This window comes from Spermophilus citellus, assembly GCF_964194105.1.
Source record: "Spermophilus citellus genome assembly, chromosome: 11".
NCBI classification, from domain to species: Eukaryota; Metazoa; Chordata; class Mammalia; order Rodentia; family Sciuridae; genus Spermophilus; species Spermophilus citellus.
Window position 1 is genome coordinate 106,399,454 of NC_138192.1, and position 23,731 is coordinate 106,423,184.

The window sequence follows — 23,731 nt, forward strand, 5'->3', positions numbered from 1 at the left end:
ATCCAGTGTGAACTTTTCAACTAAATTTTAAAATACTTATTTTTTAAGAAACAAAAATTACCATATAAATCACTTGATAAATTCTTCTGAGATGTCCACAGACTTTATATTCTTCATAAAATTGGCAAAAGTTGGGCTGGGGTTGTGGCTTAGTGGTAGAATGTTTGTCTCACACATATGAGGCACTTGGTTCCTCCTAGCACCACATAAAAAAATAAAATTGGCAAAACGCCTTAAGACAATATGTATTGCATGCTTATATATGACTTTGGAGTATCCAGTGTTTATGTAAATTACTTAAAATTCAAAAATATTGCACTGTATATGTTGGAGTAAACATATCTTACTATTACAAAAATATGAATAACTCAAATGATTATTTTATGACTAATTGCAAATTAGCTTCTGAAATTTGAACACAGCCAAGTGTTCATTATACAGCATCAAAATAATACAATTATTTGTTACAGGCTTAGAAAGGTGAGTTGAAACAGCAAAGTAAGGTGTGTTCTTGCATTTTGACTGACACTGACAATGTCACTCCTAAAGAGTTTCTACTTTGCTAGAAGTGAAGATAGAGAGGCAGAATGTTCTGATTAAAGAGCAGCCTCACATTGTCTCAAGTGATAAAGAGCAAAGAGAGAGCAATGCCTTTTATCAGAAGAGATGACATTGATCTGGTGACGATTCTGCATCATAGCAATCAATCACATGGGAATAGTTGCCCTTCATGAATCAGTGAGATAACTTGGAATGTAAATGGCAGCTGTGGTTCATGGTGTGGGTGGAGATGCTCACTGTTATGCAATCATAAGTGCCGAGGGAAGGGGGCTTTTATTTCTTTATGCTGCACCACAATGGCTTGATTCATGGAGGTGAAGGTCCAGTCCAGGGTGAAAATTTCCAAGATAAATCTTCAAGCTATAGGAGTTAGAGGGTCAGTTCACCAAGCTAGGGATGGAAGTACCAAGACAGGGATCTCAAAGGAAACAGATGCAGAAAGCAGGAAACACGTTGAGAAAGACAAAAGGTCAGACTCAAGTTGCCATGGCAAAGTCAGGAGCCCAGGTAAGCCAAGTCACATTGTCAGATTGTTGCATCTGGGTCAAAATGCCACAGGCAGCATCATTGTGGCTGGGGGAGGGACCACTGTGCAGGATTCCAGCTGGAGCTAATGTATCAACATACTCCATGACTTTTCTCCTTCTGTATGACCCTAACATGCATGTCAACCTCTCTTTACCAGTTTTTCAACTTCCCCATAGGATCCTGACATAAGGAGTAAGCTTGTTGAACTCTTGAAAATTTATACAAATGCACACTTTTCAAAGTTATTTGTTAGCATAGAGTGTATTTTTTTCTCGTATTCTGCTACCAATTTGTTATGTGACATTAAATACTCTCTTAATCTCTTAAGAGGCCTAAACACTGTTTCTTCACCTACTATGAGGTTAAATGTCAGAGATAGTTGATGAAAGCAGTCCTAGAAATTGAAAGGAAATCCTAGATGTGAAAGTTCGCTTTGTTTGTAATATTCATCCTCTATCTAAAATCATTGTTCTTAATATAGGAATTCATAGGCACTTATAGTAAGCAATGGGTTCCTAATCTAAAGTAACTGTTTTAATAAAAAAGATAGCAGATCTGGTAGAAATTAAATGCACATGTAAGAATAGGCATATTCTTGCTTTTTAGGGGGAACTTTTGGCAAAAATAATGAAAAATGAAGGATACTATTGTAAATAGCAATGGTGAATGTGCAAAGAAACAGAAAAAAAATCCCCAAATATTTTCCATGGGTACTCAGCTAGGGGGTCCCCAAACTGGACTCTACAGTGAAAAAATCTTATGTGTCAATGTACCTTTGGGGGGGAAAATGATTCTTTGTAAGATAGTGAAATTATACAGTCATACTTTTCATTGAAAGTTGACACCAGTTAATTTTCAGAGCTATTTAGACTAAAATGTCATTAGAAGAATTGTATGAAACCCCCTTTAAAGCAATTATTTATAATTACATCTTTTTAGTATATATGGACACACTATTTAAATGTAGTTTCTTTCTTTTTTTTTCTTTTCCTTTATTTTGGTACCAGGGATTGAACTCAGGGGCATTCGACCACTGAGCCACAGCCCTGGCCCTATTTTGTATTTTATTAGTGACAGGTCTCACTGAGTTGCTTAGCGCCTCACTAAATTGCTGAGGCTGACTTTGAACTCACGATCCTCCTGCCTTCACCTCCTGAGCTACTGGGATTACAGGCATGTGCCATTGTGCCTGGCCTTAATGTATTTTCATTGAATGTTCAATCTATAAAATATTAGTGTAAATGCTATTAAGGCTAGTTTTATGAATCTTAAATGTTTGCAAATGACAATTTTGGATGCATATCTAAGAATCTCTCAAAATTTTTATTTGGCAGAAATCTTAATCACCAACCAACAAAAAATAAGTAACAGTCACATCCTATGATGGTCTGTCTTCAGCTGAATATTTTTTCCCAGAAATATTTTGGGATTTAAAGTAGAATTAGCAAGATAAGAGTGCATATAGCCAGTTAGATTTGATTATATTCATGTTATTGAGAGTATGAATGCCACAGTATCCTCAGATGTTTTGAGAGCTCTGTTTCTACTCTGAGAAGGGAAAAAATGATTCACTCTTTTCAAAGGTAGAACTATGGTACTGCCAAATTTTAAGTTTAAAGCTATGATGGTTTTAGTTCCTTAAATGTAAAAAGACAGAAACAAACAACCCTTCCCCCTGGGAGATGGGGAAAAGACAGGAAAAAAAAGTCCACTTAGTGTGAAAAGCTGTTTCTCTTCATTCCACATCTTTAAACCCTTTTTGAGAAAACCTTTGAAATTTCACTCCATTGTAGGTATAGAAATAGAAAAACTATTCAATTAAAAAAATTAAAGAAGGTATCAAAATAACATTTTAAGTAGCTTTAAAAGAAATTAAATAACCTATCAAACCCTAAAAAAGCATTCTCTAGCCTTCTGATCGTTGTTGACATTACAGAGTCAACAATGATATTTATTCAGTGACTTCATGCTATCACATCCACATAGGAATATTCCTGTGAATATTTGAAAGTGCCCTTCTATTAAGTCTACTTCTCAGCCCCATCATCAAATCTGGACATCAGTGTTATTATTGAGCTCTTGAATGTCCCCCAAAGAGCTCATATGTTTAGAGGAATGTTCAGAGGTGAAATGATTAGATTAGGAAAGCTATAAACTCATCGGTGGATTAAAACATTGAATGAATAGATAATTTGAATGGACTCCTTGGTGGTAACCATAGGCTGGTGGGCCACAGCTGAGAAGTGCCCTTGAATTATATCTTGTCCCTAGCTTCTTGCTTTCTTTCTGCTTCCCAGCTTCTGTGAACTGAGTATCTTCTTACAACATGCCCTCTGCTAAGTTATTATTCCTCTCCTCAGGTCTAAGGCAATGGAGTTGGTCAGCCATGGGCTGAACCTCTGACACCATGGGCTCAAATGAACTTTCTTCCTCTAAGTTGTTGTTCTCAAGTTTTTTGTTCATAGGGATGAAAAGCTCACTGACATACCAGGCTTGTACTTAAAATGAAGAGTATGCTCACCAAAAGCAAACATCTTCCCTTCAGAATGAGTTACATATCTTGAGTCTATCTGAAAACAGAAACAGCTGTTTGGAATTAACTATATACAAATGAATCATCATAAGAGTCTACATATTGATGAACATGCCCACTTACACGTGCACACAAAGGTATCACAGGTAACTCACAAGTTCAGCAGTGGTCAGTGGTTCACTGTAGAGACCAGCTCCCTCTCACTCAGTTGTGAATGAACTTTCCCAGCAGTTGCCCTGACTGCTGTTCTCTTTGTCTTCCATGTGAGATCTTTGTCATTTGTTGATTTTCTTTTGCACCCCAGTTTTACACCAGCTTCCCTCATAAGCTCTTCAGAGATATAATATTAATTGCCCAGAAATGTCACTCTGCAAATGCTCCAATATCATTCGTTAATGAATGAAGGCTTCATTGTTTGTATTTCTATTACTTTAGCTACTTCAATTTCTATTTTTATTGCAAAGATCTGTGCAAATAAAAGAATATCAAAAGGCTTGGCTGTAAATGTGCTCTGCTAAATTCCCTCTGCCTTGAAATGCCTTGAACTGAGGCTGCAAGATGCCTACTGCATTTTAATGCCTTTTGTACGAGGCAACATGAGAGGGTAGAAACAGGGCTGGCTTGAATCCTGCTCCCCTGTTCACCAGTTTTGTTACTTCTCTGAGCCTCAGTGATGGTAAAATGTCAACAACAATGTCATCCTCACAGCTTTGACAGAGGAGTAAATGAGATGAAGTATGTGGAGCACAAATATTATACCTAGGAAATCATGGAAGCTCCGTAAATGTTAGTTTATTTTCTCCAGTCTACAGCAGCAACTAGAGGAGACTAGGGTGTGCACAAATGTACACTCATTTGAAAATGTACTACAATTGAGAGAATTATAAACTAGAAAGAATAAAGTTGGATTCCAAGGAAGCAGATAACGCCTTAATGTGAAGTTTACGAGTGGGGGCCAGTTGGTCATACCTGTAGGTGGCTACGATGTGGTTTCTGAAATTCACTACAACTGTAACCTCTGTTCAGCTCCGTGGTGTTATAGAAGGGACTGTTTTAACTATACCTCTGCCTCTAAAGGCATAGGCTGTGTGATTCACAAGAAATCACTGTAATATAAATCTGTTTTGTTATATTGCTTAAATTAACTTGACAAAAAAATTCTGCACATTGAAAGTATATAACTAGCATTGATCCCCTTCAATAGACAGAGCTATACTAGGAACATTTTTGTAAGAATGCCCAGTGAACACATAATACAGAAAGCCTAATTTCCTAACTACCAACACAGAGATAGAGTTATTTCTACTTTGACATATTTTATGTGGTCCCAAGAGTATTCAAGTCACATCATAATCTGATGTCACTTCTGAAGCTATCAGGCAAAAGATTCCCTAGAATCTATACTTCTTAGTTCCATAAAGCCAGGAAAATAGAACAGATGGAACAAACATAGAGAAGAAAAATCCAGCTCCTCAGAAAGTAAGAGCTCTAGGCTAACTTTGATATGCATGCTGGTTCCATTTGTTGCTAGAGGACCCTGTCTCTAAGATACAAATACGATGGAGGAAGAGAAGCAGCTTAGATGGTAGTAAGCTATCCTGGAAAGAAGAGTCTTTGAAGTCAGACCAACCTTGATAATTGTCTTTTAGCCATGAGCCTCATATCCTCCGTCTTCATTCAGCAGAACAATAAAAGCTATCCTTCAATATTCTTTGGAGACTTTGAGATATTATGGCACCTATTACACAGGCAATGAAAATAAAGTCACCCCAAGTACCAGCTCCTGTAGTTTGTAGTGGTTCTCTGAAGTTCTGGGTTAAGAAGGATTCTGAGACCAAGTGTAGGATTATTGGGAAAGAATCTGTAATTGATCAGTGATGTCTTCTCTGGGCAGAAAAATGAGTAAGTAAAAGTTTGTATCAATATATTTGCTATATAAGTGTTCTATAAATTGTGAACTATTATGATGATTACTGCTGTTATCATAAGGCATTTTTATGTCCTGCATCATATGGCTAAATTTCTACGTCTTCAACACAAAATGAAATCAATTAATGACTTTGACTATAAATAATGGTATATGTAATTTTTATTAATTTTTTGGTAGACTTTTATGTGTTCCATCCATTGAAAAGAACTGAAAAGTGAAATAAGAATTTGGTATTCCAAATTTTAGTGTATAGAATGCCTCCTTAAGAAAAAAAATCTGATATAGTTACAAAAGGTAGCAGGTGTTTGAAAGGTAAAAAGAAGAGGTGATCTTGAGGTGTAGTCTCACATTATCATAAGACATTTGCACAGCATTCCATATTGTCTTTAAAAATAGTCACACTAGGAAAAATCTGCAGCATGTTTTGCTCTAAGAAGTTCCAGGAATTTTCCTGTCTTTTCACTGCAGCGAGATTTCTCTTCTGGGTAAATAGTCATGTTCCTGTCAACCATCAGGGGACTTTTCAAATCCTGAACAGCTGATTGTATATTCTTCCCTCATTCCCTTACATGAGAACAGCAAGCTGATCAAACCCATATTTTTAAATTAACGTATTTATAGGCATATGGAAGAATAGTTTACAGTCCTTGTATGATTTCCCCACCACCACAAATGGAGGAAAATTGTGGTGTTTGGTGTTTTCTTTTTGAACACAGCCTTATCATTTTCTCTCTTTTTTTCTTTATTACTGATGACTTCATTCTACTTGAATTCAGTGCTTCAGTTTCTTCAGGGTAAACTAATAGATTATGTATGCGATGTTTGCACTGCGTTGATTGAACTCATCTGGTGAGTTTGAACGCAGCTTGTGCGTTCCTGTAACTGGCAGGAGCTTGTGCATGGGATCCAGCCACCACAGTCATCTCATGTTACTCCAGAGCAAAGGAAGCAGTTCAGAATAGATGGCGCTACCTTTCCTGCCTACCTGTGCTTCAGAGAAGCTAAGCAGGCCTTCTTGTGTCTATTGTTATCTCTTTCAACTGCACAAAGAAAACTTTTATTTAAGAAAGGTATAGTAAAGAAAGAAAATTAGAACTATTTTGAGAATTTTAGAATACATATTGAAGAAAATTAAAAGGGTGTGATTCCTAAGGGTTTGTTGTTTCTTAATCAAAACATGGGCTGAAGAGTATCTATGGAGCACAGAAGAGCCCCAAGCCCGCACCAGAGAGCATGGTCATGCCTCCCTCAATTTACCATCTAGCTCCAAAAAATGCTTTCCCTCCAAAACCTGTTACTCCCATTTCCCTTTTTAAAATTTGTATGCTGGGCTGGGGTTGTGGCTCAGCGGTAGAGCGCCTGCCTGGCACGCGTGAGGCCCTGGGTTCCATCCTCAGCACCACATGTAAATAAATAGAATAAAGTTATTGCGTCCAACTAAAACTAAAAAAATAAATATTTTAAAGAATTTGTATGCATAATTTTAATATACTTCAACAAAATAGATGACTACTTTCTAATGCTTTTAGAGATCTTATTTTTTATCAGAGGCCTCATTTAAATTTAAAACTCAACTGTAATATTCAGGGACCTTTCTGGCATGCAAGGCTCCTCACACTGGGCCCTGCGCAAGCTTCCTCTGATCTTCTTACCCTGGCTCTTCCCCAGCTGGAGCAGTGATCCTCACCTGCCTGTGAAACAGGCGTGTCTTTTGCAATTGAGTTAAAGTACCCAGATTTGCCAGTCGTACTTTTGTCATGTATTAGTATAAATTCTAAATATCTCTACACTAAATCACCAGTGCCATTACTCACTTTTATTCTAATTTGCTTTCTAAATGAGACAGGGAAGAGAGCATGTATCATTTGATGTGTGGATGGGAGGACGTGGAGGGGCAGGTCGGGTAGATGAGGTACTGGACAGTGGTGAGTCCTGGGAGGAAATAGTGGCTAAGGTAAAGAGGAGAACCTTAGACAGGTACCAAGATGGCACATTCAACTGTCACCCAACCCCACTACCCTTTCTTTTAATTTTTTGGCATGGCTTTTATTTTCTTTACCGGTGCCCTGACTGTATTCATCTATTGACGTGTATCCCACCATCAACCACCCCCACTCCCAAAATTCCCACGTCTATTGAAATGAACAGTGGCACATGCCAGCCCCACATGATATCCAGCCTTCAGGTCACACAACCAGAACTTTGTCCCAAATACACAGTGCTTATTTGAGAAAATGAGATACCCATGTTGAAATTTAACCAAATTCTTGTGTGTATGATTATAAGAAAAAAGGGTTGAGTTTCTTTAATTGCTCTGAAAGGTCAAGACTTTGTCTTACCTTCTCATTCCAAAGGCATTTATTAATGCCAAGTCAGATATTTTGACCCTTGGAGCTAAAGGTATGCATGCAAGGGCCATTTTGTATTCATTTATATTACTGATTTCACCATTCTCCTAGCATATTTGAATTATATTATCCAATCTTTCCAATTTGGATGCCATCCCCTTTAATAAGAAGAACAAAAAGTGACTTTCAAGAATGATGTGACTGTGTGACTCTGTTTGTCTTTGTGCTATAGTGGCCATCCCATGGGTGGGAGCACTGACCGAATCCAGAAGCTGCGGAAGGAGTATTATCAGGCTCGGAGGGAAGGCTTCCCACTATATGAAGACGAAGAAGGAAGAGCTAGGCCATCTGATTATGACCTTCACTGGGTAAGCCTATGCCTGACTCCAAGCATGCATTTATTTCTCTTTACCAAAACAATATAGAGCAGAAAGTGGTCAAGAATGCTCAGTGCATAGCAGATTGTATTCAGTTTTCTTGAGCTTTATAGACATGAACATGATCCAAAACAGCCATCTTCTCCCACTGAAGCTGTTTACATGAATCAAACCTCGCTAATGTATGTGCTGATTCTTGTTGCTCTCATACTACTTCCTGTGGTATACTCACTGGTTTGGGGAGGGCACTTTAAAGAGGACAGGGGATCTCTGTCACCATCCAATGAGCCTCAACTTACCCTAATTCTCTTTGACCTCAGGCATCTGGGCCAGCATTAGTAGACTTTGCTACAGAAGCCATCTCTCTTTTGAAAAATGGTTATTAGAAGTAAATTTCAGAAATGTTATTGTCGGAGATATCAATTGTTTGCAGATTGGGTCTGAGCAATTCACATTCCACTGATCCTACCTGTATACTAGGATTGTTTCGTTTTGAGATAAGGGCATTTTTTTGTATTAGAGGATTCGTTTCACCAAATCCTTCAACATTCAGGGAACGGAAAAGAATATTGCGACCACTGAAGAGACACTCTCCAGGTTTTCTCAAGGTAGCACAATTCATTTTCTTGTCTTTTTCAAGAAGGTAACTCTATGCCTACCAAATACACTTAACTCTTGAGCATCCACAAAAATGCCCAGAGGAGGGTCCTTAGAGTTGGATTACATGTACCTGTCAGATACTTAGAGCGGTACCTGACACAGAGCCGGTGCTCAATAAATGTCAGCTCTCGTTCCTAACATTATTGGAGGTGAGCCGAACATGGTTGTAGTCATGTCCTTGCTGTGATTCATTCTCACACACCCTCTTTGATGCTTACTGCCTTCTACTATAGTTTTTAGTGCCGTTTTGAGAACCAAGTAAGGAAGTCTGTCATCCCTGGTGCCCACTAAAGACACCAGATTCTTTGAAAAGCAAATCTATTAAAGTTTCCTCTCCTGAATTGCATACTTATATTTGTGCTCCTAAGATCAGGGTGGAGTCCAGTGACAGAGCTGATCCCCCCACTGGTTTTCACATCTGTGGTGTAGCACATCAGGTGTGGCTTGTGGTTTGAATGGTGGTTTCAGGATCCACCACCACAGAGACCCCTCAGCCCAGGAGATTCCTCCTCATGGATGGAGCTTAAAAACACTCACCAGAAGTATAGGATGAGGACCCCCAATCCCAAGCAAAGAGGTGCCAGCCTCTTTAGAGATAGGCATCCCCAGACTATAGATCAGAACAAATAGCTATTTATTGGTTTTATTCCAGATATTACAATTGAACATAATGACATCCATATCAATGGGTCAACTTGTCTCTTAGAACTCCCAGTAGCAGAAGAGAAAGAGTTCCACAGAAACAGATTAGAAGACAATCACTGTATTTCAAACTTGATGGACATGGGTGAACTGCCTTTGACAAGAGATGTGAGCCACTTGGTAGGTGAGGCTGTGCTCCTTCAGCCAGGCAAAGCAGCCACAAAGGAAAGTTTTTTCCACTCTGACCAAAGCAGCATCTGTCCAGTGCATCAGGGAGTGCTCCACCACAGAACCACAGAAAACCCCTCCGAGCAAAATAAGACAAGTAACTTTAGATTACGCAGTCCTGAGGGTTTTAAACTTATTTTATATGATTTCTTTAATTTGAGCTGAAAGGATGAAGATGCTTAACCTTCACGAGACTGAGGGGGTTTCCTCTGGCCCTCACTATGAGCCAGCAGAACCACTTTCCCTTGGGTATTCCCTTTTTCAGTGATTCTATTTTTATGCCAAGCAAATGTATAAGCAGACAATCTGGAGAGTAAGAAGCATCTCCGTTTTAATCTGTGTTTCCCATGCTCCGGTGTGTTGAGCTTTGCCAAAAGTGAGTGAGTTTATGCTTCCCAGACAATCAGGGGCTGAGGCTTCCCAAAGGGATGATTGGGAAATACTCTGTCATAAAAGACAAGTGTTCTTTGGGATCTCCTGAGATGCTCCAAACCTGGGATTAGAATCTCAGCATTCTTTCCTCTCTCCTCCCCTTGCCAAGGAAAAACACTAGTATCTTTTGTCTAGCACAGCCCTGAGAAATTACAGCATTGTTTTGCTCTTTTGGAAAGATCTAGGAAAGCAAGTTTAGAAAGTTAACATTTCACTCCTGCCCCGTCAGCCAGATCCAACAAAGCAGCTTTCATGAGACTGTACTTTCTGGATCCATCCAGTCCCCAGCATCACAGGGGTACTTGTTAAAATCAACAGCCCGTGAAGGGGGGGGATAGACCCTAAGAGAGGCCTCCAGGTACTTCTCTGGGTTGCCAACAAGGATTCTGCCCCGAATTATAAAATTTGGACCTTGATTTTTATCACTTCAGTAAGACACCAAAGCAGTCCAAGTTTGTAACAAAACTATCTCCACCGTCATTAATCAGAAAAACTCTGATGAACTTAGAACTCCCCAGTCTAGTGTCTCTAGAGGCTTGGTGAATGTTTCCCATACTTTTCTGAGGGAACTTCTGAGCTGTCTAGAAGGAAAGTAGCAAGGTAAGTTACCTGACAACTATGGTTCTCCCTTGTTATCCTCAAGGGAATTGGTTGAGGAACCCTACACATACCAAAATCTGAGATACTCCAATTCCTCATATAAAACAGTTATAGTATTTGCATGCAACCTGTAAATGTCCTCCTATGTACTTAAAATCATCTCTAGATTATAATAGCTAATACAATGTGAGTGCTATGTAAACTGTTGTATGGTGCTATTTAGAGAATAATGAGAAGGAAAAGTCTGTATGGGTTCACACAGATGTATTTTTAGAATATTCTCTATCAATGGTTGGTTGAATCCAATGATGCAGAACCCACAGCTATTGTCAGTCAACTGTACTCTTAAACTAGTTTAAAAATAAGCCATATATAAATTAAAGTATGCTCATAAAAGTCTTGGAAGGCAAAATGATGAAACCAATTACTTAAAAGCTTATTAGGACCTATGACTATTTGTTTTTAGTCTTAATATATATTTCTTTTTAATTTTTTTTAAATTTAAATTTGTTATATATGACAACAGAATGCATCACAATTCATATTACACATTCAGAGCACAATTTTTCATATCTCTGCTTGTACACAAAGTAGAGTCACATCCTTCGTGTCTTCATTCATATACTTAGGGTAATGATGACCATTGCATTCCACCATTTTTCCTACCCCTAGGCCTCCTCCCCTCCCCACCCTCCCCTTTTCCCCTTTGCCCTACCTAGAGTTCATTTAATCCTCCCATCTCCCTGCCCCCCAGAAACATATTATGAATCAGCATTCTTAAATCAGAGAAATCATACAGCATTTGGTTTTTTGGATTGGCTAATTTCACTTAGCATTATATTCTCCAGCTCCATCCATTTACCCGCAAATGTCATGATTTTATTCTCTTTTAATGCTAAATAATATTCCATTTTAAATATATGTGTGTGTGTGTGTGTGTGTGTGTGTGTGTGTGACATTTGCTTTATCCATTCATCTATTGAAGGGCATCTAGGTTGGTTCCACAATTTAGCTATTGTGAATTATGCTGCTATAAACATTGATGTGGCTGTGTCCGTGTAGTATGCTGTTTTTAAGTCCTTTGGGTATAGATCAAGGAATGGGATAGCTGGGTCAAATGGTGGTTCCATTACCAGTTTTCCAAGGATTCTCCATACAGCTTTCCATATTGGCTACACCAAAAAAAATAAAGTACTTGGGAATCAACTTAACAAGAGAGGTGAAAATTTCTACAACAAAAACTACAGAATGCTAAAGAATAAAGAAGACCTTAGAAGATGGAAAGATCTCCCTTGTTCTTGGATAGGCAGAATTAATATTGTCAAAATGACTATATTACCAAAAGCACTATACAGATTTAATGCAATTCGAGTCAAAATCCCAATCACATTCCTCATAGAAATAGAAAAAGCAGTCATGAAATTCATCTGGAAAAATAAGAGATCCAGAATAGCTAAAGCAATCCTTAGCAAAATGAGTGAAACAAGTGGCATCACTATACCAGACCTTAAACTATACTACAGAGCAATAGCAACAAAAACAGCATGGTATTGGCACCAAAATAGACTTTTAGACCAATAGTACAGAATAGAGGACACAGAGACTAACCCACATAATTACAGTTGTCTTTATATTTGACAAAGGCGCCAAAAATGTACATTGAAGAAAAGATAGCCTCTTCAACAAATGGTGCTGGGAAAATCGGAAATCCATATGCAACAAAATGAAATTAAACCCCTATCTCTCACCATGCACAAAACTCAACTCAAAGTGGATCAAGGACCTAGGAATTAAACCAGAGACACTGTGTCTATTAGAAGAAAAGTAGGCCCTAATCTCCATGATATCAGATTAGGCCCCAACTTCCTTAATAAGACTCCTATAGCACAAGGATTAATATCAAGAATCAATAAGTGGGATGGATTCAAACCAAAAAGCTGCTTCTCAGCAAAAGAAACAATCAGTGAGGTGAACAGAGGGCCTACTAATTGGGAACAAATTCTTACCACACACACGTCAGATACAGCACTAATCTCTAGAATATATAAAGAACTCAAAAGTCTTAACACCAAATAAACAAATAACCCAATCAATAAATGGGCCAAGGAACTGAACAGACACTTCTCAGAAGAAGATATACAATCAGTCAACAAATATGTGAAAAAAATGTTCAACATCTCTAGCAATTAGAGAAATGCAACTCAAAACTACTCTAAGATTTCATCTCACTCCAGTCAGAGTGGCAGCTATCAAGAATAAAAACAACAATAAGTGTTAGAGAGGATGTGGGGGAAAAGGCCCACTCATACATTGCTGGTGGGACCTACGACTATTTTTTTAAAAGAAGCACATTCTTTCTTAGACTAGTTAGGGTTCTTTCTTTGGCCTTGCCTGGACTTCTTAGACTTTCCCTCCTTGTCTTGTCTGTAATTTAAATTACCCCTGCTCAGTGGCTGGAACCTAAGATCTCTTTCCATTTCTTTCTTCTTTTCATTTTTTTTCCTCTTCTCTCTCTGTCCCTCATTCAAGTTTATTGGCTCAATCTGGTGTCGGTCATCTGCTAGCAACAAGAAGAGGATAATATCTCTACTTTGGAATAACTTCCAATTTAGCCAGAAATGTAGACGTCTAAATTAAAGCAACATACAACAATAACATACATGACAAATGCTACAGCGTACAGAAGCATTACTTCCCATGTCAGAGAGTTTCTGCTTGAGGCCAGATCTGTGGTCAACTGGAGGCAAGGTACAAGGAAAGCTATAGTGACAATTTGGGATTTGCCTTAGTCAACATATTTTATTCTTTTTCCTTTTTTTTTTAAAAAAAAAAACTAATTTATTCACTTCATTTCTTTTAAAATAAATGAATGCCACACAGATTGTAAGGTTTGTAAATATGGATCTGAGACCTGAAATATCGTTGCTGTGGGTCTGTTTTGTAGCTGTTTTCACATCCGGGTTCTGAATAGCCATAAAAACAATTTGAGAGAATTTCAGTGACCGAACGTGAAATGGCCCGGTGAGCTTTCCCAGGGCCAATTAAGTAAGCAAGATAAGCTAGCCAGCCGTGAAGTGTTAATATTTGCCAAAAGAAAACATGATACCTGTAATCTGCTGGTATTTTATTTTCTGTAAAACTTGTTAAGACTATCACAGTCCTCTGCCAACCAGCTGCTTTTTTTTTTTTTTTTTTTTTTAGTAGATAAAGACTATCTGTTTATTTAATAGCAGCATGGATATCCTGTAAGTAATTTTGGAAATGGGATGACTCTGAGGTGTTCTAAAAATATTATAATCTGTATTATTGTCTTTTTCAAAAACTACATTATTCTCTTCCCCCTTTTCAGCTTTTTTTTCTAAATTAGAAAAATGTTTATCTATAAAAGAGGCCTTTAGCTCTTTGAATGAGAAGAGAGAACAAGCTTGTTTATATATGAAAAAGTGCCCATTAGAGCATCTTAGACTAGAATGATATGCTAGTTTCCACTGTTGTAAAAAACAAACAAACAAACCAAAAAAAACCCACATGGTACTACTGCATCTTTCTGGCAAATGGGCTGGGATCAGGTGCATCATGGTTGGAATAAAGAGACGGCTGAGTGAACAAATGAAAACAGTTTGAAAGATTTGTTCGTCCTATTATGAAGATGGCCCAGGAGCCAACTTGAAGGAACGTGCTTGGCAGCTGATCTGCATGAGGAAAGATAAATCGGGTGAATTCTGCACTTGGAGAGAAAGGAGAACACGATGCTGAGATCATGCCAACCATCTTAAGAAAGAGATTTAAGGTGGATGCACAATAGCCAAGCAAGTACAAAAACTATTCAAAAGTTATTTTCTAAACATGAGGAGATAAGGTAGTGAATTCCTGCTGTCATTGGTCCAATACCAGAATTGAGATGTATGTGCATTTTTCTAGTTTGCTTATGTAAGGTGTCTCATAAAAACTGAGTTCACAGATGAACAATTCTGATGTCAAATGGCTCTTACATTGTGAAGAACAGAAAGTTAATTCAAACTGGCAAAAAGAGAAATGTTGTTGGTTCATGTAAAACAAGTCCATATACATATCTAATTTGAAGCAAAGCTAGATCTGGCTCCTCCAGAGAGGCCACTGGGATTCTCTTTTCTCCATCTCTGAGCTTTGCAATTCTCTCTGTAGGTGAAGGAGCTCCACATATTGTGGCAAGATGGCTATCAGCAGCTCCAACTCAACAACCCAATGGAAAGAAATAGTCTCAGTAATTCCAGGACCAGTCCTAGACCTGATGTTCAGTGAGATGTTCAGTGGATGGATTGGCTCAGCTGAGGTTACAGATGCTGAACCAACTCTCATGGGCAGAAAGATCCAGTATTAACAAAACTCAAACGAGGGCACAAGGCCATTGCTAGAACCAGAAAGTAGAGCCACATTCACCCAAACTCCATATACAAGTGAGGACAAAGATGTAGTCACAGAGGGAATTCAAAGTGTTATTAACAGGAAAAAGAAGAATGGATATAGGGCACCATTAGGAGTTATCTTCTGCAATTTTGAATATAAAGTATGTTATCTTATTTTTTTTAAGGAAAAGAGAAAGAAAAGACTTCTTTATTCATGTATTTGCCTGTTTATAATTAGAAATAACAAATTATTATCAATCTCAGGTTTGCCATTCTTTTGCCATTATTTGCTACATAAAAGGAGAAATAAATTTTATTTTTGTCTGCTGATCCAGTATCTTTGAGCTATCCCAGGAAACCACATGATTTCACAAAGTTATTCATGAGAAATTACCAGACCACTGTCTTTTTAATTACATAGACAAGTGGCATTTCTGTTCACCTCAGATCTAGGAATTCATGCAATGAGAAGCAATAGAATTCTTTAAAAGGACCAAAGATACTCCCTTTCTTTAGGCAGAATTGCTATATCTATACCATCATGGATTGTTGTTTTGTAACAAGTCTATGTTCTTAAAAGCTTGAAGGTGCCAGATTGGATGAATAATTGGAGCCTGTGTTAGTCAGTTTCTCATCACCATGACCAAAATACCAGATAAAAACATGTTAGAGAAGAAAAAGATTATTTGGGGCTCCTGGTTTCAGAAGTCTCAGTCTATGGTCAACCAACTTCATTGCTCTGGGCCTGAGGTGAGGCAGAACATCATGGAAGAATGGTGGAGGAAAGCTGTTTAGCTCATGGCTGCTGTGAAGCAGAGAGAGAGAGAGAGAGAGAGAGAGAGAGAGAGAGAGAGAGAGAGAGAGAGAGAGAGAAGGGCCAGGGACAGATATAGCCCAGGCCCCACTCCCAGGGATCAACTTCCTCCAATCATACCCCACCTGCCTAGTTACCACCCAGTAGTCTATTCAAAGTATTAGCCCATCAAATAGACAAATGCACTGATGAGAATTTCAGATCTCAAAATCTTCACCTCTGAGCATCCCTGTGTTGCCCAACACATGAGCTCTTCAGGGGACATTGAAGATCAAACCATAACAGAGCTATTAACTATATGTATGCAGAGACAGCTGTAGTTTGTCTCCTATGTCTACTTTCTACCACTGAAACAAAATACCTGAGATACTTAACTCCATTTAGCAAACAGAAAAGCTCTATTTTAGTTTGCAGCTTTGGAGGTCCCAATCTTTGGTCATTTAGCTGCATTGTTTTGGGCCTGTGGTAAAGCAGCACATCACGACAAGGAACAAAACAGCTCAGGAAGCAAAAGAGACAAGGAAGTGGCCAAGGTCCTAATCACATTTTAGAAGCACATCTCCAACCACTGAAGGACCTCTCAATAGACCACATTTATCACTTCCCAATAGTACCATCCTGGAAACCAAGCCATTAACACATGGGACTTTGTAGGATGTTCAAGATCCAAACTATAGCACTTCCTTCTACACAGTAACCACCCCCTTCTCAATGGATGAACTCTCTGGAGCTCCATGAACAGTTCCCCCCTATCGCTCCTGGTAGTTGACTCCACCAATAGATCAGTGTTTCCCAGGGTTCCTAAATCAGCAGACCTGTGGAATGAAAACAGTGTCAAGGCTGAAACAAAAAGAGAGGAAAAGCCACTGTGTCTATGAATTAGGAGGGTTTTAGAAAGGCCCAAAGTTTTATTGAACTTGCTACTGGTAAAACATCAAATGCCACTTGAAGAGGTGGCATTTGCTCAACTAGATTTCAGGAAGGGCTGAAAAAGTGAAGAAATAACTATACAAAATTAATCAAAGATTTTATTGTTGGTAGTGGCTTTAGCCCTTTTATATTTCAATGTGGCTTTCACAGGAATATGCTGACATATAAGCTATAGGGGAGAAGAGCTGAAATATACAACATGTGAGTAAATCTGTAGCTTTTGAACATAGCGTAAATCATTTTGAAAGGAGGTAACGTGTTTACAGGCAATCCCCAACATAGAAATAAACTGTGTTCCAGAAACCCATTTAGAAGTTGGCTATTTAGAACTAGGAGTGGATTTTCCCATAGGAAAAAAACAATATTGGTTGTTAGGGTCCCAAACCAGCCTACGAAAGTCCATTATCCAATAACCTTTTGCTAATCACAGAACAGTAACCTCAGAGCAGGAATATTAAGCCATCTGAGCCAGGGAGGGAGACATTCCCTTCTTCCCTCTTTCCTGGACACATCTGTGAGATGTTCTCTGGGCCCTTCCGATCTGCCAATCTTTCAGTGTTTCTCCCCAGGTTCCCTGACCCTGAATCACCCCTATATCCCATCATGGCACCCTACTTGAGTCCACTCTTTCCCTGTAAGTGTTCTGGTGTCTAAAGTTACCTCTCTATCCCATCACCCAACAAAGTTATTGTTCTCTCAGCACAGTTCCTCTAAGTAATACTTTGAGGGACAATAATTTGATCTGTAAAGGTTGTAGGGAAAGTCTAGGAGAAGGGATCAAGAGGGCTAATAGAATCTGCTTCTAGAACTGAATGGTTAGGTCTATTTCTGATATCTGGTGGCTCCACCAGACTGTGTCCTTCAGCTCTTCCCTTTTTATGCACAGAGCCCAACCTTCCCCAGATATCCCTGGGTGACCCCCCTCCAAGTGAGCAATGACCTGATCCTGAGGATGGAACCAATTTCTCCAGTAAACTGCTTCCTTGCTTCCTCCAAAGAAGCCTCTTGTTTCTGGATCTGTCCTCTGTGGCCAAGGCACCAGTTGCAGCAGCTAACTTGGAATCATGACTCCTTATCAGCCTTTCCAGAAAAATCTGCCCTGAAGACACCTACCCTAAAGTACTCCTGTTCTCTCATCCTCTTTTTCTAAGATACAGATGTCATGAACTGTGTATTTAGAATTTAGCATGTATGGAAAGCATTTTTGATATTGTATGAGATCACAGTCTCTTGAAAGCGAGACTTCCCAAGTTCACATTCAGACCACACCGCTTATTACCAGGGGTAAATTTGGGCAGTTTACATATCTCCCTGTCACCTTGAAAAGTGGAATAACGGTATTCTGTCATATGAGTATGTTGACATATATATAATTCCATGTAAGCCACTTGGAATGATGTCTGACATGTAGGAAGTATTCAGCAAATGCTTTTAAATGGTGGCACACTGAGATGTTTAGAAGTAATTTTAATTCTAAAACAGTTGGCTGAACAACCATTCTGTCTTGTCCTCATTGGACCTCCATAACCTCTGGTTCTTTCCGAGTCCCAGGACATTGTACAGCACACACTCTATTGTGAGAGACCTTCCAGTCCTCCTTACTCTGCTTACCACTGACATGCCCATGGTCACTTCAGGTGATGACTGCTTAGTTGTTAGGTACTTTTGACAAATTCCATTGGTCCAAAAGTCAATATCTATTTCCCTCTCTCCCACACACACATCCTTCTCCTTCCAAAGTCCACTCCTTTCATCCTTGACCCTGGGGGCATACCTAATGAGCTTATGTTAAAATCAAAGATCAGAAGAAAGTTGACTTCAGTCAGCTTCTGCTTCCAGCTCTACAAAAACCCTGAAGCAAAGAAATAACCAGGATCCAGTTAAAGGTTGAAAATAAAAAGGGTGGTAAACAAAGAGAATATATACTAATCATTTACTCAATAAATTTTACCACCAATAATAATGGGGCTGGGGATATAGCTTATTTGGTGGAGTGCCTGCCTCACATGCACAAGACCCTGGGTTCAATCCCCAGCAACACACACACACACACACACACAATAATAATAGTAATAACAATAACAATAACAATAACAATAACAACAACAGCATCTTGTGTTCACTCCATACAGCAGCTCTGTGAGGCAGGTGTCTTTAATCTGGCTTTAGGGATGAGAAGAATAAGGTTCCAAGACTTTGCTCCATGGTCACACAGTCATTAGCAAAGCTCATTTTCAAATCTGTGCTATCTCCCAGTGAAGAAGAAAAGAAGCTTCCTTTTGGCAGCTATTCAGATACTGCTTTAATAAGACACTTGAAAGAAAAGGAATCTCATGTATTACTGTATTCTTGAGTGTTCATGTATAAGTACTATAAAAACGGTTTTCTTTCTCTGGTGAACTACTCTTTAATTATCACTCTTAATTTGTTTTTGAACCCACTTGTATTGAACCCAAACCCAAGTTTGATGTTGTTTCATCAGTTCTCTTTAAAAGTCTAAATTAAATCTTTTTTTTTTTTAATGCTGTAATCAAATAAGTTAGCCATCTCTGGCTCCAACCCAAACCCAAAAAGCAAAAAGCAGAAAAAAAGGAAAGTTCAGAGACACATTATTTTTCCATAATATGTCAAAAAATTTAAAAAAAGAAAGAAAGAAACCCAATGCTGTACTTACATTAGAATGAAAAAAGAACTCTTTCTGCTTCTAATGAGCAATTAATTCCAGTTCAGGATGTCGAGTTTAGAATAAGTTAAGTTCCCCAAACCACAGCCGTTTATGTTGGATCATGGTTGAAACCCAAAATTCCAACTTCTACAATAATAACATTCTTTTCTTCTACTGCAATGGGAGAAATGACCATTTTATGTAATATAGGAGAAATCATAGCAGAAACTCCTATGAATTCCAGATTTCTTAAACTGTTCTTGAAGCTGTTTAAAATCAGTTGGATATGTTTTATTTTAGCAGAGTTTAACAGTCCTAAAATAAACTTTGGACACTAAATAAAAAAAAAAAATGTTTAGAGTAGAAGCTACAAAAATCCATCTAACTGATACTTGTTGCACTTAAACTTGACAACAGTGAAAACTCATGTTCAGATCTAGTAGCCCATGGAGTCTCCTTGTACAGCTTCCTAACTGTAGGCCAATCAGGTCACTAAGGCAGCCATTTTGCTCTTTTAGTTTCAAGAAACTCCACTCTTAACCCTTCTGTGATGTAACGTCATTTGGTTCCTATTAAGTAGTAACTGGTCTAGTGTTGTAATGGGAAAAAGAAAATTCACAGAAAGCTCTTCTCTCTAAAGACAGGAAGGGTGCTAGTCAAACAAAACCCTACAATGATACTGATCTTTACAACAATAAAGATGATGATGCTGGGGAGGTGGCTCAAGTGGTAGCGCGCTCGCCTGGCATGCGTGCAGCCCGGGTTCGATCCTCAGCACCACATACCAACAAAGATGTTGTGTCCGCCGAGAACTAAAAATAAATAAATAAATATTAAAAATTAAAAAAAAAGATGATGATGTCCATAAAATGGACATTCTCCTCAAGAACAATGACCACTTTTGAATACAGTTGTAATGACACCTACCACAGCCTCTGAATTTGCAGTCCCCTCCTATGATTCTCATCAATTTCTCTGTTTCTTTCTGAGCCTTGAAATCACAGTGCTAATTTTCAAAGTGTTTCTTAGAACATTCGAAAGTTGATACCACTGAATTCCAGCTAGGCTGACAGGAAAACTTTCCATTTATTCAAGTAAATGACTGAAGAAGACAGAATACAATGTTGTCATTACAAACTGTTGAAAAACAGTTTATTTTCTACTTTTAAGATAAGACTTGGATATAGTAATGAAATACTTGGGTTTTATCTGCACGAACCCTTCTTCAAATGATTTAGCTCATTCTATGTCATCTCTCTCTCTCACCCGATACCCAGACAGAGCTTCATTCTCTAGGCAGCAAAGTCAAAAGCAAAACATGAGGAAAATGTATTTTGTACAATTGTTCATTCCTTTGTTGGTTTATGCATTCAATGCATACATAGCAATTTATGAATGCAGGAGGAAGTGTCAATGCATCATCAGCCCTTACCTTTAAGAAAGGAAACCTGACTGGGGTGTGTGTGTGTGTGTGTGTGTGTGTGTGTGTGTGTATGTGTGTGTGTGTAAAAATATTAATGTTATGAAGTTTCCCCTTCAGAGAAACAGTAGGAAATGTATGAGAACAACATTTCCCTTCATGATCTGAAGTCTTTTCTCTTCCAAACCTTCTGGCTCATTCTGTAATAATGGATACCCCCAAACCATGTGGAGACACCTCCGTTTTTCAGTTTTATTTTCCCATCATCTAATTACCAGAGTCCCAGATTGTTTTTGAGTAGCAAATCTATTTTAATTTTAATTGTTTATATCTATCAGCTGCTTTTCTCTCCTTCATCTATTTAGTATGGACCAGGCTTCCTGTTTTCCCTGCAACTCCCTTTACAGTAATTTCCCCGGTTTAACCCATCAGGCAGCACTCTGGCAATGGTGCGCTGTTATGTATGTGGTTATAGGAAATCAGAGACGCACGTTCCAGAGGAGGAAATCATGGTCCCTCAATTAATGTGAATGATGGCAGGAAGAAATTTTTTAAAACAGTACTTAAATTGGTGATTGAGAAAAAAAAATGAGATGGAAGTTAAGAGGCTGTGGTTTACTTACATGTGATTTTAGAAGTCTTTTGACATTTTCCAATTTCAGAAAGTGCATAACTTTCTCCTTGCTACATGCAGATATAGATATGTACTGCTGGACAATCTCATCCCTAAATACATGGTAGAAATAGAAGAAAATAGAAGAATACTCAGGTTTTGACGCAAGCATTCAATCTTTCCCCTTAATTGATTCATAAATGGAATTTATCAAAAATGTGAATACCTTCCCACTTAGAAACATTTTAGAAGAGTGTTGAATAATCTTTCCATGTCCTAGCATCTATCAAGAAAAATAAATAAACTCCTTTTATCTTACATTGTGTGACTTTGATCCCAGGACTGGAGGACAGCAGTCCTGTGTCCATTTATCAATTCCTTAGACCTTCATTTAGTGGCAACTTTAATCCAGAAATTTACTTGACTCAAGATTCAGAAGTGAATAAGGAGTTCGTGTCTGGTGAGAAAGGGAGACAGGAAACATAATTTCAAATATAATGAGATATCTAGGAGTAGTGGTACAGGAAGAAATTGATAAGTGGTTGCATAGGAAAGGGAGACTAACCAAGAATTAATAAGATAGATTTCCTTTTATCCCTGTGAGGTTTTCCCTAGTGTGGTTGGCCTTTCCTTTTGTCTGCATTTAGGGCCGTCTGCCTCCTGATCAGCTGCTACATCTAAGAAATTGCCCTTTGCAATTTCAAAACAAACATAAAGTGGCTTTTGGCATCTGTCCTATAATGATACTTTTCTTTAGGTCCAACCTCTCGTTTTGAGGATTGAGCGTTTGTGCGTTGCATCTGTCCTAATTACTGACAGAGATAGGCCCTAGAGGGTAGTTTTTCAAACTGTGTCACAGCTTATTAGATGATCATAAAATCAATTAGTTGGTCACTATTGTCATTTCTAAATGATTTTGAGTAGAATAGAATATATCAGAGGGCACGGTCAGTAGTGAATATGAGCATTAGATGAAAAAATTTTTGTTTAATATCTAGTACATGTGAGCGCACACACACATACTGAGTCATGATGTATAAGTCTTTTGATGGGTTATAATTTTAAAAGACTGAAAAGCTGTAGTCTAGACTTTAAGTTACTTATCTCTTTGCTCATTGTTTTATTTATCAGCATTCACATGGTACTTACTTCACGTAAGGGAATCTTGAGAATTTTTTTAAATAAATATTTTTAATAGATCCTCTCTGAAGCACATAATGACTGGGCACAGAGTTTGTTTTTCTAATTTTATCTACACATCAATACCAATAGATGCGCTGGGTGCAGTGGCACATGCATGTAATGCAGCCACTTGGGAGACTGAGGCAGGAGGATCTCCAGTTCAAAGCCAGCCTCAGCATCTTAGTGAGGCCCTTAGCATATTAACGAGACCCTGTCTGAAAATAAAAAATATAAAGAGCTGGGGAGGTGGTTTTGTAGTTAAAGTGCCCCTGGGTTTAATACACCCTCTGCACCCCCCACACACAAAAAAAAAACTAGATGGATATGTAAAAGTAGATACACTCACAATTTGTACATATTTTCATTAATTGTAGTTTAACAGTCAATGGTTGTACGTAGCTCTAAAATAAATATATTGAAAGCAGTTACAATTTTACATTTTATAGCTGGAAGTATTTCAGAGACTACCTGAGTATACTTATACTCACTCCAAAAAATTTAGGTAATTGGTTAAAGTATTAAAATGAAAATGTACATCATCTGTTACCTGACCACCTGGAATATTTTCTTTCTATAAACATGCACACACATGCATATCACATGTGGTAATTAAATTAAAATCATTTTAAATATACTGCTACTGAAACAGTTTTTTTATGTTCTGCTATATAGCAAACATTTCCCATGTCATTTAATATTCTTCAAAAATATAAATTTAATCCACAGTATTTTGTAGAAAAGATATGTTATAGTAAATTAAAGCACTTTTCCATTATTGGATATTTAAATTATTTTTATCAGTTCTGATCAAAAGCAGTAATTAGCCTTATAAATCAATTTTGATATTTTTATTTCTTTATCATAAATCAATATATTATTTTAT

General features: G+C 38.1%; 1 protein-coding gene across 2 annotated transcripts in view; it reads left to right on the plus strand.

Moving 5' to 3' along the window:
• Window positions 1-23,731, plus strand: part of PARD3B (par-3 family cell polarity regulator beta) — a 1,004,964-nt gene that overhangs the window by 894,654 nt on the left and 86,579 nt on the right. For both annotated transcript variants that reach the window (XM_081260439.1, XM_081260440.1), the window contains one exon: window positions 8,133-8,268. In XM_081260439.1, the coding sequence (XP_081116565.1) occupies window positions 8,133-8,268 (136 nt within the window). The remainder of the gene's footprint in view (window positions 1-8,132; window positions 8,269-23,731) is intronic.